General features: G+C 56.9%; 1 protein-coding gene across 6 annotated transcripts in view; it reads left to right on the plus strand.

Moving 5' to 3' along the window:
- SIAH1 (siah E3 ubiquitin protein ligase 1) overlaps nt 1–17,654 on the plus strand; it is a 265,381-nt gene extending 247,727 nt beyond the window's left edge. Inside the window, exons 1-3 of one of the 6 annotated variants that reach the window (XM_054710472.1) lie at nt 6,943–7,153; nt 14,274–14,431; nt 16,270–17,654. In XM_054710472.1, coding sequence (XP_054566447.1) covers nt 14,341–14,431; nt 16,270–17,120 — 942 coding nt within the window. In that variant the 5' untranslated portion in view covers nt 6,943–7,153; nt 14,274–14,340 and the 3' untranslated portion in view covers nt 17,121–17,654. Of the gene's footprint in view, nt 1–6,874; nt 6,912–6,942; nt 7,154–7,556; nt 7,670–7,913; nt 7,933–14,273; nt 14,432–16,269 lie in introns of those variants that run through there. The other 5 variants (XM_054710473.1, XM_054710474.1, XM_028127003.2 and 2 more) reach the window with 5 other exon arrangements.
- Nucleotides 17,655–18,410: the final 756 nt, after the last annotated feature.

Below are 18,410 nucleotides of genomic sequence, written 5' to 3' on the forward strand. Positions count from 1 at the left end.
CCCACGACCCAGGCTCAGCGCCCAGAGCTCCGCGCACTAGTTCTCTCCAGGAGAAGGAGCAGGCACCTGCCCGTGGCCCCGGGAAGCCTGTCAAGGGAAAACGGAACAGGTTTCTGGGAATTGAACCGGCCGGCGGGGCTCAGGGGTTGAGCGTTGGCCTAGGAACCAGGAGGTCACGGTTCAATTCCCTGTCAGGGCACATGCCTGGGGTTTTGGGCTCGATCCTCATTGTGAGAGGGGTGCAGGAGGCAGCCGATCCATGATTCTCTCATCATTGACGCTTCTATCTCTCTCTTCCTCTCTGAAATCAATAAAAATGTATTTTAAAAAAATGTATGGACCCATGGAGTGAGTATGTGTGTTTCTTGGGGGGGTGGGTGGGGGGGAGACAAGGATTGTACAAACTGCAGTTGAGGTGACTTAGACGGACCCTGGAAAGTTCTGGTAAATGTTGTTACTATCCCCGACCCCTGCAGACCACGGGGCATATGAAACAACTGGATGATTCTCTAGCTCCTGGCAGCATTGAGCACGAGCCCTTCTTCCTGAAGAAACAGCGTGAATGTGAGGCTCCGGGGAGCTGCCTGCACTCCGGCCCGGCCTCTTTGAGGGAGGCTCACGCTGGGTCTCCAACCTCTTCTCCACCGCGTTCGGCAGGACTTGTTGGGGATGCCGCTGAGTCCATCCGCCAGGCGGGACCACGTGTGTGTGTGTGTGTGTGTGTGTGTGTGTGTGTGTGCTGGGACAGGTGTGTCTGAGGCGGGAAACACTGGGTCTGACCAGTGAGGGGCCTGCTCTCCTTCCCACGCTGATAGGGATCGCCGGAGGGAGGGGCGCCTCCCGCTTTGAAGCCAGGAAGGGCTCAGGGCTCTGGGTTTGTCGGACAGCCGAGCTGAGTGCAGAAGCTGAATGACAAATGCGGGTTCCTGGTCTGGCATGAGAGAAGACAGAAGTCGTTTCTTTCTTTCTTTTTTCATTTAACATCTTATTTTTAAAGTTTTATTTATTTTTTAAATATACTTTTATTGATTTCAGAGAGGAAGGGAGAGGGAGAGAGAGAAACATCCATGATGAGAGAGAATCATAGATCGGCTGCCTCCTGTGCACCCCACACTGGGGATCGAGCCCGCAACCCCCCGCATGTACCCTGACCAGGAATCGAACCCGGGACCCTTCAGTTCACAGGCTGATGCTCTATCCACTGAGCCAAACCGGCCAGGGCCAGAAGTCGTTTCTTAGGCAAGGGGTCTGTGTGATCGCTTAGAAACAAACAGCCCGCGAGTGACCCAGGAGGTGGGGTTTGGTCTTGTGAACTGGTCTGTGGCAAAACACGGACGCCCAGCACTCGGAGGTCACCCGTGCGGCCTTCACCGGTTCTGGCGGCCTTGCCTGGAGCTGTGTGTAACCCTGGCAAAGGCCACCGTGCTCGGCCTGGGAGAGGACAGCAGGGCGACCTGAGGGCCAGGGCCCATTCATCAGGCGGGTCAGGGGACTGGCAGAGGCTGGAGGAGCTGGGCAGCCTTCAGGGCTGCACGACCCACAGGGGAAGCAGCGGGAGGAGGGCTCAGCCCAGGCAGGTCCACGCCCCAGGAGGAGGCCATTGGCCACTGGGAGCCGGGAGCGTCGGGCTGAGGTGGGCTTAGCGCTTTGGGAGCATTTGAGAAGTCACCATAGCATCGCATTGTTGCGATGGACGACGAGATGGAGATCAGGTCTTACATGTCTGAAACATGCACATGTAAACATAAGTAACATATAAAGTGTAACACATGTTTACTCGTGTGTAATTCGAGTTCATGTTTCTTCAATCAAGAGCGCGGATGTGCGCACAGATCTGCTGGAGCGGGTCTGAGGGCTCTTCCGGCCAAAGCGAGTCCCGTCCTGAAACGGGGGAGAGAGGGAATGTGTGTGTGAGGGATGTTTTTAGGGGATTCCCACGTGAGAGACGGTGTGTGCTCTCATTTTGAAAACATGTTCAGCTGCTATAAACCAGACCACGCCCTGGTGGGCAGGCTCACTCGGTGGGAACCTCGTCCTGTTCACCAGAAGGTTGCGGGTTCGATTCCCAGTCCAGGCATATACCTAGGTTTCGGATTCAATTCCCTGGTCAGTTGGGGTGTGTGTACGGGGGGCAACCGATGATGTTTCTCACATGGATACCTCTCTCTCCCTCCCTCTCTCTATGTCTCTCTCTCTCAAAATCAATTTAAAAAACATACCCTCAGGTGAGGATTTTTAAAAAATCACATTGTGATTGGGGGAGGGCGGGAAGAGTGCCTGGAGGGGATAAACGGTGATGGAAAAATAAAACCTGTTTTTTGGTTAATCCTCCCCCCAGGATATTTTTTCCCCTTGATTTTTAGAAAGTGGAAGGGAGGGAGGGAGGGAAGGAGGGAAGGAGGGAAACATTGACGTGAGAGAGACACATCGATTGGTTGCCTCCCACTCGTGCCCTGACCCGGCCAGGAACGAACCTGCAACCCAGGTTCATGCCCTTGACCCACAATCAAACCCGAGACCCGACGCTCTGCCACTGAGCCACAAAGGCCAGGGCTAAAGTAAATTGTTTAAAACGCACAAACCGCCAAAACCGGTTTGGCTCAGTGGATAGAGCGTCGGCCTGTGGACTCAAGGGTCCCAGGTTCGATTCCAGTCAAGGGCATGTACCTTGGTTGTGGGCATATCCCCAGTGGGGGGTGTGCAGGAGGCGACTGATCGATGTTTCTCTCTCATCGATGTTTCTAGTTCTCTATCCCTCTCCCTTCCTCTCTGTAAAAAGTCAATAAAAAAAAAAAAAAAAAAAAGATAAAACGCACAGACCAATGCAGGAGGCCGAAGCACTTCCCTCTTAGCCCGTTTGTTCTCCCTTCATCTCTTGGCAAAGTCTCACCGTGGAAAGAAGAACCATTTTGGGGAAGATGCCAGTGAGTGGGCATTTTACCTCTGACCTACATTATTTTTTTTTAATTTCTTTATTGATTAAGGTATCACATATTTGTCCTCATCCCCCCATTCCCATCCCACACCCCTCCCCACGGATGCCCCCACCCCCCTGTTGTCCTTAACCATTGGTTAGGCTCGTATGCATGCACACAAGTCCTTTGGTTGATCTCTCCCCCCTCCTCCCACCCTCCTCTATCCTCTCTCTGAGGCCCGACAGTCCGATCGATGCCTCCTTGTTTCTGGGTCTGTTCTTGTTCATCAGTCTATGTTGTTCATCATTTCCCCTAGATGAGCGAGATCATGTGTCACTAGAGATATACTTATAAGAACCGAATGTGAGACGAGCAATAATAGTTATGCTGATAGGCAAATGAATCAGTCTGTAGTGAGTTTCTTTCTGGACCAACAGTTCTTTTGAGACCCAATTTCAATGTCCACCAGTTCCTTATGTGTAAATGTCGGCACTGACTTTTCAGCTCTGGATGGTGGACAAATGGTGGTAACGCAGGTCCGACTCCCTCTGGTTTGGTCTCGGCCGGACCCAGGGGCACAGCTTCACCTGGACTCAGGGGCGCGTGGCCTCACCCGGACCCAGGTGCGCGCGGCCTCACCTGGACCCGGGACCCAGCCTCACCCGGATCCAGGGGCGCATGGCCTCACCCAGACCCGGGATCCAGCTTCACACGGACCCAGGGGCGCGCGGCCTCGCCTGGACCCGGGATCCAGCTTCACCTGGACCCAGGGGCGCGTGGCCTCACCTGGACCCAGGGGCACATGGCCTCTCCCGGACCCAGGGGCGCGGCCTCACCCGGACCCAGCCTCACCCGGATCCAGGGGCACACGGCCTCACCCGGACCTGGGATCCAGATACACCTGGACCCAGGGGTGCGTGGCCTCACCCGGATCCAGGGGCGCACGGCCTCACCCGAACCCGGGATCCAGCTTCACCCGGACCCAGGGGCGTGTGGTCTTGTCCGGACCCGGGGGCGCGCAGCCTCACCCGGACCCGGGACCCAGCCTCACCCAGATCCCGGGGCGCGCGGCCTCACCCAGACCCGGGATCCAGCTTCACTCGGACCCAAGGGCACGTGGCCTTGCCTGGACCCGGGGGCGCGTGGCCTCACCCGGACCCAGGACCCAGCCTCACCTGGATCCAGGGGCGCACGGCCTCACCTGGACCCGGGATCCAGCTTCACCTGGACCCAGGGGCGTGTGGCCTCACCCGGACCCAGGGGCGCGTGGCCTCACCCGGACCCGGGACCCAGCGGGGCTTCGTCTTCTTGATCCCAATTCCTGTCGGTCAATTCCCTCTCAGCAATTCCTTCGGCCATTTTCTCAAAGCTCCGGGGTGGCTGCCTCGGAATTTGTTGGGCGGTGGGCTCGGCGAAGCTCTGGTGCGCGGCGGCGAGCTGACCTCTGACCTACATTAAATGCCGAGCAAATGCAATTCCTATCGGAGCCCCAGGACAGATACCATCGGTGGTGCCCCCTTTCGTGGTGAGGAAAGAGGGCAGTCAGGCCGGGCGCTGTCTCTGGAGACCTTCCCCAAGGCCCAGACCCAGGTGCAGCACGTCTGTCCGTCAGTCCGTCCATTCCAGGGAGCAGAGGGAACCGCCTTGTGGTGCAACCTCAGGAGACCAGGAAGGCTCCCTCCCCCGACGTACTCTCCCCAAGTGGCCGGACAGTACCTGGCGCCCACCCTCAGGCCCACCGAGCGGAGCGCTGCCTGGCGGGCCTCCCGATCACCACGCGCTGCTCTGTAGAGCGCTGCTCGGTCACGGGAGCAGGGGCCTGCCTGGCCGGCGAGGGGCCTCATGACCCAGCGGGCTGTTTCCTTCAAGTGCTTACAATTTACTTGTTTTTTTTCTTTTTTAAAAAATATTTTCTTATTGATTTCAGAGAGGAAGAGAGAGACAACCGTCACTGAGAGAGAATCATGGATCGGCTGCCTCCTGCCGCCCCACACTGGGGATCGAGCCCGAAACCCGGGCGTGTATCCTGACTGGGAATGGAACCGTGACCTCCTGGCTCATAGGTCGATGCTCAACCACGGAGCCACTCCAGCTGAGCCAAGTGGTTACAATGTATAGTAGAAATGTTCGTGTCCCACCCATGCCTCTCAGCCATTCGTCCATTCATCCAGGAGGAATTAACTCACATCAGGTTGAACACCACCGAAATCTAGTTAACATAACGGCTATTAAATTAATGAGATAGCGTTGTATGAAATGAAGCAGGAGAAGGAAGAAGTAATTTATGCCGTTCCAGAGACGAACAGGCGCAAACAGAGCTACGAAGTGAGAGTATTCCACGGCAGAAATCGCTAAGCGGCCGGCTGCTGAGCACCACTATTTCCAGACCCATCGGGCGTGTGACACTCTGTCTTGAACTCCTCCTACAGCCTCAAAGAAGCCACCAGTGTACCAGGTAACGCCCTGTCAGCAGTGGCCCAAATGAGACCTCAGTCGTGAAAACATGCCCTGTATTCCATCTTGTGAAGTCCAGGTTTGCCTCGATCGAATCGGACGAACCTCAAAATGGCAGCTCTAAAGAGAACCTCCTTCTTGGCTTTCCTCAGTAACTCGCCTCCTAGGTGGGCCCCTGTCCTCTGCCTCCAGGTCTAACCTGACGCTGCAAATACTGTTGGAGAAATGCCTGCCACCACCAATTCCTGGGCGATCCTAAGGAAGGCACCCAAGTTCAAGTGACGTGTGGGCTTTGGGGATCAGCTATCGGGTAGGATGGCTTGTGGCTAAAGAAAAAGAGGCTTTTGCCCTAACCGGTGTGGCTCAGTGGATAGAGCGTCAGCCTTCGGACTGAAGGGTCCCGGGTTTGATTCCGGTCAAGGGCATGTGCCTTGGTTGTGGGCACATCCCCAGTAGGGGGTGTGCAGGAGGCAGCTGATGGATGTTTCTCTCTCATCGATGTTTCTAACTCTCTCTCCTTCTCCCTTCTTCTCTGTAAAAAATCAATAAAATATATTTAAAAAAAGAAAAAGAGGCTTTTCCCGACTTCAACAGACACTGTTTGGATTTGCTGATGGTCCCGAGGAAGACCGCGGCCACAGTGAGCGAAGAAGTATTCGGGGGAGAACAGTAGCCACACGGCAAAGGCAGCCACAGCGCCCGTGGGGCGGAGGGTGGGAGTCAGCAGCTTGCACGGGCCCGGAGGCCATGGGAGAAAGCTGTGCGCTGCCCGGGGACAGCCTGCTGCAAACCTGCCCACGGAAGCCTTCCTAGTGGCGGGAGGCTGAGCCGACGGGGAGCCGGTTCCGGGGGCGGGTGCTAATATGTAAAAAGTAACTTTTGTTTGTTCCCACGTGGGATACTGCTTCTAGAGGGTTTCACGTGGAGCTCTAACCAGGGCTGAAAATGTCAGGCGCCGGCGCTGCTCAGGTGTGCACAGCGAGGGTGGCCGCCCAGGATCCGGGAATGACATTCCCCTTTGGGTTTTGTTGAAAGAGAAGAAAGCGGAGTCCTGGGTAGCTTCCAGGCGAGAACACCGGGGCTTGCTTTTCAGCTGAAACCTTTGAAACGAGCCCCGCTTTGGGGCGGGGGGAGGGGGGGGAGAGAAGAGCAGCTCGAACCTAAGGGAGGGGCTTGGGCCTGGCCTCCTTCAGGATGGGGTGCCCGGGCGGCCGACAGAAAGGCAGCGGGCAAGGCCCGGGAGGCGCTGAGCGAGCCTGGCCACCGCGGCGGGCGGGGCGGCGACCTGGGTCGCCTTCCCGGCCCCGCGACCCCTCGGGCCCCGGACCAAGCTCCCGAGCCAGGAAACCAGGGTCCCGCAGCGGCCGTCGATCCTCCCGTTTGCGGGGCGCGAAGCGTGGAACACGAGCGCCCGCCGCCGCCGGGGCCGCCCCGCAGTGCCCGCGCCTGCGCGCCAGTGCGCACGCCCCTGCGCCTGCGCGGGAAGCCCCGCCCCTGGCCCCGCGCGGGGCCGCGCCTCCATGGCGGCCGCCGCAGTGAGAGGTATTTAGCGGGAGCGCGCGGCGGGCTCGAGGACGCGCGGGCGGCGGCGGCGGCGGCCAGGGGGGAGCCAGGGCGGCCGTTGCGGGGCGCGCTCTCGAGCGGCGGCGGCGGCGGCGGCCCAGCGAGTCCGGCGGGTGTCGGCGCGGCGCGGAGGCGGGGGCTGCCCGCGGCGGCGGGGTCGGCGGCGGCGACGGGGCGCGTGTAGCCGGGGCCCGGGTCCCAGGCGCGCCCTCCGCCCTCAGGTAAGTGCAGCCCGGCCTGGAGGGAGGAGCCGCGCGGGGCCCTCGGGGAGGAGGCCCGGCGGGCCCGGCCGTGTCGGCGGCGGGAGGGCGCGGCAGCCCCTGGCCGGCGCCTTTGTCCGGGCCCCGCGGCCGCCGAGCGCCGCCCCCCGCCCCTCCCTCCGCCCGCCCGCCCCCGCGCCCCGGGCCCGCCGGCGGCGGTGGGGAGGGGGCCCGCGCGGTCGGGAGGGCGGGGAAGGGCCTGCTCGCCGCGGGTCGGCCCCGCGCGCCCGGGAGGCGGGCCCGGCGGGGGAGGCGGCCCGGCGCCGGTCTTTGTTGCGAAGGGTCCGGGTGCGCGGCCAACATGGCGGAGGTCAGCTGAGCGCGGCCGCCCGTGTCCCGCCTGGCCTGCATTGTGCGCGGGGAGAATGCGGCCGCCTCCCTCGTTTGTGGCGTCGGCGGGAGGTCGCGCCCGCCGCTCGCCGGGGAGGCTCCGGCTGCTGATCGTGCGCTTCGGTGTCCCCCTGCCGCGCGTCTCGGGTACTTTGGGGTCCTTCCCCGACTCTCCCGGGTTTGCGACTTGGGCATGTGGGGTCGCGGGGCTGCGCGAGTGTCCCGTCCCCGCCCCTGGAGAGGTGCAGGGTCTGCGCGCTGACAGCCGAGGTGTGCGAGTCGGGAAGACCCGGTCGTGAGCCGATGTGTCAAAGTCACCGCAGCCGTGAGCGCGGGTGTAGGACGGCGACCGGGCTGCGCGTCAGGGCTGTTGGACACGGACCAGCCCGGCGACCTCCCGCCTGGCCAGGGTGGGAACTCTGCCGAGCACTTGGTGTTGGGAGCGCGCACTCGGTGGTCGGACCGCCCGCTTGGGTTCAACCCTGCCCCACCGGTTTGTGACCTTGGGCGAGAGACTTAACCTCGCTCTGCCTCCTTCTTCTCTGCGAAATGGGTCAGGACGGCTCCTCCCCCCGGGACTCCCGGCTGGGAAAGGGATGCGACGGGGCTGAGGGCTGGGAGCCGGGCCCCGGGGGGCGCGCAGTGCACGCGCGCGGCGGGGCTGCTGCTACTGTTGCTAAACTTGGGCGGCTCTCCGGCTGGCGGGGCCGTGGGAAGCGCGGGTGCACGGGCCGGAATTGGTGGAGTGACGCTGTAAGCGGCTCGTTCTCGGGTTTTTCTTTTGGTGCCTTTTGTTGTTAGACATGAAAAGAGGAGGCTGAGAGGGCCAGGTTGACAGGTGCGCGGAGACGGTGGGAGTTGAACTTTCTCTGGGAAGGGGGTGGGATAGGGCCCTGCGCGCCGGGATTTAAACCACACGGAGTAAAAAGGAGGGCCTGGAGCGCTCGTACAGGGTCGGGGACGGAGGTAACTGACCCGGAGCCGCGCAGCAGTGCGTCCCTGGCGCGAGGTGTCCGGGTCGCCATCCCTGTGGGACATTCCTGAAGAGCAGAGCCTGGGGATCCAGTCCGCGTCCGCAGGTTTCCTCCAGGAGGCGAGGGCTCCGCTGGGGAGGAGAGGGTTTGGTCAGCTGTTAGGAGGACTCTGGGACACGTAGGTTTTGAGACTTAAAGTGGATTAAACAAAGGGTGTAGTTTGTTTTTTTGTGGTGGTGGTGGTTCTGGAAATTAAAGATAAGACTTTTGTGACCTGGAACTGTTAGTTGCAGCCCCAGAGTTTGCTTTGCCACATATTTTCTTTCTATTCTAGACTTGGCCTGCGTGACGCCTCCTGGCACCTTTCCAGCGCGATTTAGCCGCATTTAGTAATATTTTCTACTGAAGTAAACGAATAGATGTGGAACTTTTCAGGATAAGTATTCCACAGACTACAAATTCTGAAACAATTTTATTTCAGTTTAGCTTAATATCGGTTGCCTCTAAGCTCTGGGAATTCTCACAAAATTGCTGTAGAGCAATACTCTTTGCTCGCTGTCATTAAGAATATTGTAACCAGGCTAAAATTAATTGGATTACAAAGGGGATGTCTAGCTGTGGCAGCAATGACATAATTGAGAATCGGGCTTTCTTTCCAGTGTTTTGAAAGCAGGTCTTACGTAACAGGCAGCGCAGTAAGTTTAGTAACCTGGCCGAGTGACCACTTACATTGGAAAGCAGTGGGTGTACTCAGTTTCTAACGATGGGAGGTTTTTCCTTCTTCCAGAAACCTGTTACAGACTTTTAATTACGGATTTTCTGTATACCCCTTGTCAAATGTTCTGGATATTTTTGATATAGACCTCACAACAGGCATAATTAATATATGAAACCCTAGCCTTCCCACCGCTCCCCCCACCCCTCTCCAAAAAACAAAACCAAACCTGGGATAAAATCTTCCTCTTCAGAATGTTTCTTGAATGGGTTCCTCTCAGTAGCGATTTCTGTAATGCGCTGTGAGTGAGTGGGTGTCCGTGGGTGCAGTGACGGGCATCTGTGCAGGAGGGCAGGTGTGCCTGCCGCTCTGACCCATCCTGTCCGCGTGCCGGGGCACTCAGCGCGCGTTGCTTGTTGAACTCTGGACTCACACGTTCTCTTGCCTGTAGGTCATCTTTAAATGACTTCATTTTTAGGAGCAGTTTTAGATGCGCAGCAAAAAGAAGGGACTGAGATTCCCGAGCGCCCCGTCCCCTCACAGCGTCCTGCTCTCAGCTCCTCCACTTTTATGTATTAGTGGTGGTTTGTTACAATTGACGTAACTGCACTGACACACGTTATCACCCAAGTCCGTGCTGTACATTCCGCTTCACTCGCAATATTGTATATTATGAAGTTGACAAGTGCAACATAGGATTGCACTTTTATGTATTAGGGCGCTGCTTCTACTGTCGGTTATCTCAAATCTGGCGTTGCCTCCCCCCCCCCCCCCCCCATTTTCATCTTTACACTCAGTCCTTCTCTCTGCCTCTGAGTGGCCTGCTGCTTTGGGTCTCTGTCGAACACACTGACTAAGGTGTCAGGATAGAGCTCTGAGGTCCTCTCATGTGGACGAAGGACACGGCCCCCTGAGCTGCTCTCCTGTTGCTTCCCTGCCCTTCCCCCCTGTGCTTGCAGGTGCCGATAGTGCCCTGTTTCCTCTTCCTGCTCAGCTCCAATCTCGGCCTAGACCCCACTCGGTTCCTCCGGACCCCCACCCCCTACTGGGTGCCCTCTCCGTGTGGTCCCCTGAACTGGAGGGTTTTCTGTACTCCCCGCCCCTCGCCCCCAATAGACGGCGGTCTCTGTGGGGACCTTGTCTGTCCAGTTAGCGTTGGGCAGGCAGGCGGCGCGCAGTAGGTGTTGGTCGAATGGCTGATGCCTTCACACTGCCCTTCGCATGCTCTTCCATCTCACCCGCCTGGCCCCCAGGTTCTTTTTGTTTCTGGAACATGTCTGCACCTTCGCTCGTGATTGTTCTCCATCTGTGCCCCTCGGGCAGGTAAGGCAGCTCTCTCCACGCTGTGGTTCCCATGTGAGAGCAGTTAACCAAGTCTGTGGCCCTCCGCCATGTCCCCCGACAGAGTGGCTCCGGAGAGTGAGCCCTCCGAGACCTGGAAGGGCCCTGGGCTCTGTCACTCAGCAGTTTGACTTTAAGCCCCTTGAAAGCAGGGACAGTGCTTGCTTCGCGTCTAAAGGCACAGTGCAAAGAACGCGCTTAATTCATTCTAAAACCGCTTGAGTAAGTTACTAAATTTCTCTAAATATTAGCACACGTACGCTAGTCGGGGGCAGGAACAGGATGACCATTGTGATGGTCCCATAAGGAGTCCGGTGCTGAATCCAGGCGCTGGGCAGGGGACCTGCTGTGGGGGTGACGCCGCCCACTGAAGGAGCAGGCAGGCCCTGCGGCGGGAGGGATGGAGCCCCGAGCCCAGAGAAGAGCTGGAGCCAGTGGGGGAGGGGTGGGGGAGGGGAGAGCGAGGCAGAGGCCGGGGCGGTGAGGAAGCCTCCAGAAGCCACCGGAGAAAGTTTTAGAGGAGGAGCCCTGGCTGCTTGGGGAAGGTCAGGGAGGCGTGGCCTGCGCCTGGATGGAGGAGTGGCAGGGACCAGGCGGGAGGTGGATGGGCTCCACGTGTGTTGGAGGCAGAATGAATGGGACTCGCCGATGGGTTAGATCTGGGGGTGAGGGGAGCCAGGGATCCAGTGGTTTCTGGCGTGAGCTGCTGTGCGGGTCTGGGTGCTGTTGACTGAGACAGGAAAGCCTAGAAGGGGGGTGGGACAGGGGGCGGAGACAGAAACCTGAAGTTCTGATTTGTGGAGCTGAGTACCTGGGAGACATCAGAATGGTGGGGAGGTAGGAGGCAGCTCTGTGTGGCCAGAGGCCGGATGGGAGACAGCATGTGTGGGTGTCGGAGCGTAGAATGCACGGTAAAGAAGGGAGAGGTGGATGCCAGAGAAGGGGTGTAAAGGCCGTGAAGTCTCCAGAAGGCGAGAGGACCGTGCCCCGTGCCCTGTGCATCGTGCAGGTCCTGTTCCGCCCGATGCCGGGAGGAAGAGCACTGTGGCTCCTGCAGGGAGTGCGGGGGGGGGGGGGGCGGGGGAAGGAGAGCATCCTGGTTAGTGTAGCAACAACTCCTCAGGGGTCATGGCCGAGTCTGGGCCGACCTCTCCACTCACTTAAGAATACAGCTTTTACCGACTTTGTTTTCACACTTCTCAGTCAGACTCATCCTTACAAAGCAGCTTCTTTATCGTCCCCTTTGAAGGAAATACAGCTAAAAACCATCCGTCTCCTACCGCCCAGATAGCTGGCCTGGGTCATTTCTGGGGGCCGGCTTCCCGATCGCTCACGCCCGCCCTGCGCCTCCCCTCCAGGTCCTGTTTGGAACTTGCCACAGGAGGCCTCGCGATGCATGTCCCAACGGCCTATTTCTGCAGGTGAAACTTAGTTGTAAGGAGCAGTATTAACGTCCTGCTGCCGCTGTGACATCACATGCTCGGGGTCAGGGCGGCGGTAGGATGTGGCCCTCTCTGAGGGCATGGTATGTATGCCTGCTGCTGTAGCGTTGGTGAGCTAGGAGGCGATGGAAGCACAACATGAGGTATGTATCAGAGAAGCCAGGCATGCGGTGATGACTAATCAGAGAAATTCTCCCTCAGCCAGTTAACAAGAGGAGCAGGTTCCCACATGAAATCGAGACTAAAAGCCCATCTCCTTCTCCTGCACGTGGAATGGCAAAGCAATGGCCAGATGCTCTGAAATCACTAAGACAACACTAAAGACTGAATCGCAACTGTTCTTGTGTAGGTTGAAAGCTGTTTAAACTTCACCCCAGTCTGGGCTGGAGGTATATTCTCTGGGAAGGGTAGGTGACTAGTGCGCTCCTGGGCAGTTGTGGGTTTCTGCTTCCTTTGGCCCCTCAAGCTGGTCTTAGTGGATTGCAGTTTTGTGAAAAGTTAAGCTCTTTGTAAAGCCAGCGTAGAAAAGTATCGTTCCTGGTTGAGAAAGTCCTTTACGGCTCACTGCACTAGAAACCAGTTAAGTGGCAGCTGATCTTCGCAAACACGCTTGGTCACCTGTCCACGCGGAAGGCACCTCTGCATGGCCAGCCTGGGCCCCCAGGGCTAGGCCTCCAGCGAGGTGATGATCCAGGCAGGCCGGCTTTGGAGGCCTCAGTCGAACACCTGTTTTGGGACTTGAATCTCCTCTGATACACATGTTACCCACCTTCCTTAATCCAGACAAAAGCCACCCGAGGCTGGAAATGTCCCAGCTTTACAGTTTGGGGGACGGGGGGAGATGGCTGGGTTTGAATGCAAGTGTAGGCGACTCTAGAGCCCTCTGCTCTTACTGCCCCAACGCGCTCGCCGAGAAGTCTGTGCGTAGATGGACTGGCAGATGCGCGGGGAGGGTCTGTGCGGGTCCTTTGGAAGTTTGGGGAAAAGGGAAACTCATTGCTCAAGAAATCGGTACCCCCTTTGCTCGTTCTGTGCCTTTAGATTCTGCATTAATTCTGTTTGGAGAGTTTCTCTGCCTAAAGCATTGAGTCTCCCCTCAGACACCTGAGCCTGTCTGAAGGCATGTATTGGAAACTAAGACGTAGGTAATGATTTATATTTGTCAGCAAGCTACAAGTACATTCTCCTGATGGAGCTTTAGGTGCGGAGGCTGCGGTGGCGAACACACTGTTGATAGGGTGGCAGCGATGGAACTGAGATCTGCTGGGAAAGGGGTGGTGCCGCCAGGCCCTGCCCGAGGCCGCCTGCGGGTTTGGAGGCCGCCCGCCCGCCCCAGCGGCTCTAATGACAGGCCGCTCCGCGCAGCTGACGCAATGCCAGCCGAGGCGGGCTCTGGGCGAGGGCAATGCCGAGAACAAAACAAGCTGCTCTGGCTAAGGAGGCCGCTCAGGACGGCTTTCCCGGGGTGGGAGGGAGGGACTGTCCGCGTGGAGGCTGAAGTGGGAGTCAGTGCCGCGTGTGTGTGTGTGTGTGTGTGTGTGTGTGTGTGTAAATGGAGAAGCGAGTTAGAACTGAGGAACCGCCCAGCGCCGGGGCAGTAGTTGCGGGTGGAGCGGGGAGCTCGCTCTTACCCGGAGCGCCGCGGGGGCGGGGAAGGGGTTGTCCTGCCACGGTGCCCGCAGCCTGCAGCTCAGGTGGCAGCCGCACATCCCACCCTGAACCTAAGCTAGCTGGGGAGACTCCTGGGGTCCAGGGGTGGCCCCACTGGGTGGGAGGGGCACGGTGCAGAGCCTGAGTCGCCCTGGGCCGGGTGCGCGGGGCGGAGCCTGCGGGCCTCCCCCCCTCACCGCGCCCCACCCTCCCCGGGGCCCCGCCCCACAGAGCGTCTGGGGCCGCCTGCTGGCTCTCCCTTGTCCCCTGTCCCGGCTGGAGCCCGCTTCTCCGGCTGCGCCCGGCCTGCCCCGGCTCTAAAAGGCTCTTCCCCAGCCACCTCCGAGCCGGCCTTCCCAGGGTGCGCGCCGCGCACCTCCCGCCGCCCTGCCCCGACAGGCCGGAGCCTGCCCATGGGTCTGGGGAGGGGACGCTGCTGGGCGGCGCCGCGATGGCGCCCGCGTTGTGGAGGCACAGGCGAATTTGAGCTGGGGAGGTGCAGCCCGCGGCTTGTGGGCCAGGAGAGGCCTCCCTTCCCGGCCGCCGTAGCCTTCACCGGCGCCTCTGAGGAGCGGGGAGCACATGGAGGGGCACCCCCCGGGGCTTGCTGACCACCTCCCCGCGCGCAGGAGCGGAAGCTGCTCAGGAGGGCCCTGCCGCACTGCCCGCCTCTGGGGGGCTGGCTGCCTGGCTCCCATGCCCGGGAAGTGCGCCTCGCCCAGCCTGCACTCCTGGAGGGGCGTCTTGCTCACCTGCTTGCCAGCCGCTGGGACAAGGAGGAGAAAAGGTACATCTTGGCCTTTAAGAGACCGGGTTGCTTAAACGGAACCGGGCCGTGGTGAGCCGGGGCTCTGATTGGAGGACGGGCTGCAACCCTCAGCTCACTAGCTCCCCCTTCAGGGTACACCGTGCCCTCCGCGGAGCGCCCAGGCACCGGCTCCGGGCTGCCCTGCGCAGGGGGCTGTGGGTGCTTTTCTGGCTGAGGAGGCGGCTGGTTCCACCTTTGGAGCTGGGAGGTCCTAGCAGCTGCGATGCAGTGCAGTGCCTCCCTTCACAAGAAACACGGCGGCATTCGCCTGCCTCCACTTTGCACAGGGTTTAAATTGAGGAGGTCCATTGGAACTTGAAGCTGAACTGTTGTCCCACTGCCTGCCAGGCCAGCAGTTACACTGGGTCTTTCCTGTTGGGTACATCAGGTTGAAAACACCGAGGTGACTGACCCCCCTGGTGAGCGGGTTCAGGTCAGTGATTGAGAGGCGTCGGTGGCTTAGCCTTTCCCCAAGGAGCCACTTTCCAGTGGCCACGTTACTCACTCAAGGGAACAGCGCACAGGGGACCAGGAAGCAGGCATGTGGCCCTCACTGGGCACCTTGGCCATGCTGCCACCATTGTTTTATGCTGACCTCAGCGTGGGGCCATCGCGGGCCCTGGAACCTCCATTGCACTCCCTCCTGCGGGGCTGGGCCCTGGCTGTTGGGGCCTCAGACGAAGAGCACTGACCCCGTTGTCCTGACTCCACGCGAGGGCTGCGCTCTGCCGGGATTCTGCTCCACTTTCGTTTCCTTGAACTTAGAATATTTTCGTGACAGCGGGCTTGATCTCTTTTTTACGCCCTCAGCCCCTATGTTAAGGTGTAGAATTGAGTAGTATAGAACCCCAAGTGGCATTTACATGGTCACATTGGTAGCCAGCATTGTTTTTTTCCTTTTCTTTTTTATTAGCAGCATTGTTTTCAAAGGTAAATTCTTTGCAACAGAGTAACAGTTATAATTGAGACAACATTAACTTTGAGGCATTAAATTTTAATCTAGTAGAAATATGGCTGATGTAGTTAATGGTCTGCACTCTCAGGCCAGTAGGCTGGTCTTTTGTCGCTGAACCAAAGACACAGGTCGATTCCTGGGGAAGGTGCCGTCTTATCGTTCACTCAGCCCGAGTGCCGCCACACTGCTGGCCGTGTGTCCCAGGTGACAGCTCTGCCTCCAGCGGTTGGGCTGTGCTGTTTCAGCAGCAGTGAGCCGGGGCACAGGGAATTCTTTACCTGGGACACCCCCACCCCGTGCTGTGTGTCTGCTGCTTTCATCTTTCCTCTGGGACTTCAGCGACTTCCGTTTCTCAGTTGCTTGGGGTCCAGGTTGTATTTCAGCCTTCCCTCCACCAGGGCATCCAAGGGTGGATTTCACTTTCCCTTTTAGAAAGAAAGGGAATTCTGTGTGTTCTGGAACATTATGAAGAGAGATTTCATCCAGCATATAACTCCTAATCAAAACGCATATTTTATGTGATTACATTTTTTAACCATTTGTTTCCCTTGTTTTGCTCACAGTAAATTTTGCATGAGCTCTGGCCGGTTGGGATAGAGCATCGGTCTGGGGACAGAAGGGTCTCAGGTTCGATTCTGGTCAAGGGCACATGCCTGGGTTGAGGGCTCGATCCCTAGTAGGGGGCGTGCAGGGGGCAGCCGATCAATGATTCTCGTTATTGATGTTTCTCTCCCTTCCTCTCTGAAATCAATAAAAATATCTTAAAAATTTTTTTTTGCATGAAACACACGACTTTGTGAAACAAGTTACGATGATGAGTTTTCTCCTTCCTCCTTTTACTTTATTTATGTTTCTGTTTTAGAAATGAGCCGCCAGACTGCGACAGCGTTACCGACTGGGACCTCCAAGTGCACACCGTCCCAGAGGGTGCCCGCCCTGACGGGCACCACCGCGTCCAACAATGACCTGGCCAGTCTCTTTGAGTGTCCTGTCTGCTTTGACTATGTGTTGCCACCCATTCTTCAGTGTCAGAGCGGCCATCTTGTCTGTAGCAACTGTCGCCCAAAGCTCACGTGTTGTCCAACCTGCCGGGGGCCCTTGGGATCCATTCGCAACTTGGCGATGGAGAAAGTGGCCAACTCCGTCCTTTTCCCTTGTAAATACGCCTCTTCCGGGTGTGAAATAACTCTGCCACACACGGAAAAGGCGGACCACGAAGAGCTCTGTGAGTTCCGGCCTTACTCCTGCCCGTGCCCCGGCGCGTCCTGCAAGTGGCAAGGCTCGCTGGACGCCGTGATGCCCCACCTGATGCACCAGCACAAGTCCATCACCACCCTGCAGGGCGAGGACATCGTCTTCCTCGCCACGGACATCAACCTGCCCGGCGCCGTGGACTGGGTGATGATGCAGTCCTGCTTCGGCTTCCACTTCATGCTGGTCCTGGAGAAGCAGGAGAAGTACGACGGGCACCAGCAGTTCTTCGCCATCGTGCAGCTGATCGGAACGCGCAAGCAGGCGGAGAATTTTGCTTATCGACTCGAGCTCAATGGTCACAGGCGGCGATTGACTTGGGAAGCCACTCCGCGATCTATTCATGAGGGAATTGCAACAGCCATCATGAACAGCGACTGTCTAGTCTTTGACACCAGCATTGCACAGCTTTTTGCAGAAAATGGCAATTTAGGCATCAATGTAACTATTTCCATGTGTTGAAGTGGCAATCCGACATTTTCTGGCCAGTGTTTAAACCATTGCGTTCACTTTCACAGAGAACAGGCCGCCTCCACCTGCCCCCGAGACTGTCGGTAGGTGGCGCTAGTCCCATGAAGGTGAATAAACGGAAAGGCTGTTCAATACAGGAAACGGCTGCATGTAGTAACACTAATATATTTAAAGTAAGTCAACAGTAAACCACTGAAAAAATATATATATACACCCAAGACGGGCATCTTTTGTATTAAGAAAGGAAGCATTGTAAAATAACTCTGAATTTGTGTTTGTTGTAGATTGAGTGTACTGTTGAAAAATACTTTTGTTTCTGGGTGTGAGTGTGTGGGTGCGTGTGCGTGTGTGTTTGGTTTTCTTTTCCTTTAACTGACAAGCCATGTTGAGTGGTCTTGGGCCACTGCTTCCCCTCTTTTGAGTCAATACATAGTGCTGCTGTGTGTGTATATATTTTTGTGTGTATTTGCTAATTTTTATTAATTCTAGTTTTTCATTAAATAAATTTGACTTTCTTTTCTGTAATTCAAGCTTTTCCCATCTTTTTTTGTACCTTTTTTAAAGTTAGTTTTTTTGATATGCATAATTGTTTAAGGTAAAGTTTATACATATGTGTTCCATACATATTTTTTCTCCCCATTAATCAGTTCATTAGAAATACTTTAAATTCAGCCATCTTGTGAAGATACGTGTTCCAGAAAGGAGAGGGAACATCGGAAGGAAGATCAGAAGCTACTTAACGCACCTACAAGATGGTTGGTCGGTCGGTCTGTCTCTCTCTTTTTTCCAGTTGAGTCACGCCTTCAAACTTACTCTTTCAAAGGTAGTAGGATATACTGATTTTTAAAAAATATTGATAAATCAGTCCCTCCCCCCCCCAATATCTTGGATAAATCACATGTTTAAAATTTGTTCTCTCATATTTATTGGTTTTGCAAAAGAAGGCATCATCTCACACAGTATTTGTAATTAAAAGTAAAGCATTTGTTTAAAAGACAGTTTGCAAAAAAAATGTTTTTGTTCTTTTATAATTCTCATTAAAAGAATATCTGGCAAATTAAAAACTCTTTGTGTTGCTTTAGCTCTACGTTGATTAAAATCCAAAGCTGTTTTTTTATCCGATTCTGTGCTTTACAGCAGAAATCTGTGCAGTTTTGAAATGCTAGAGTTTTATTGTAAAGTACAGCACAGGCCACAGCGAGCCCCAGGTCCCGACTCGCCCTCCCGGAACCCTGGGATCTACCAGCAGGGCTGGGCACAGTGTGTCACGTGCAGACCCTG

Source organism: Eptesicus fuscus, chromosome 21, assembly GCF_027574615.1.
Source record: "Eptesicus fuscus isolate TK198812 chromosome 21, DD_ASM_mEF_20220401, whole genome shotgun sequence".
NCBI classification, from domain to species: Eukaryota; Metazoa; Chordata; class Mammalia; order Chiroptera; family Vespertilionidae; genus Eptesicus; species Eptesicus fuscus.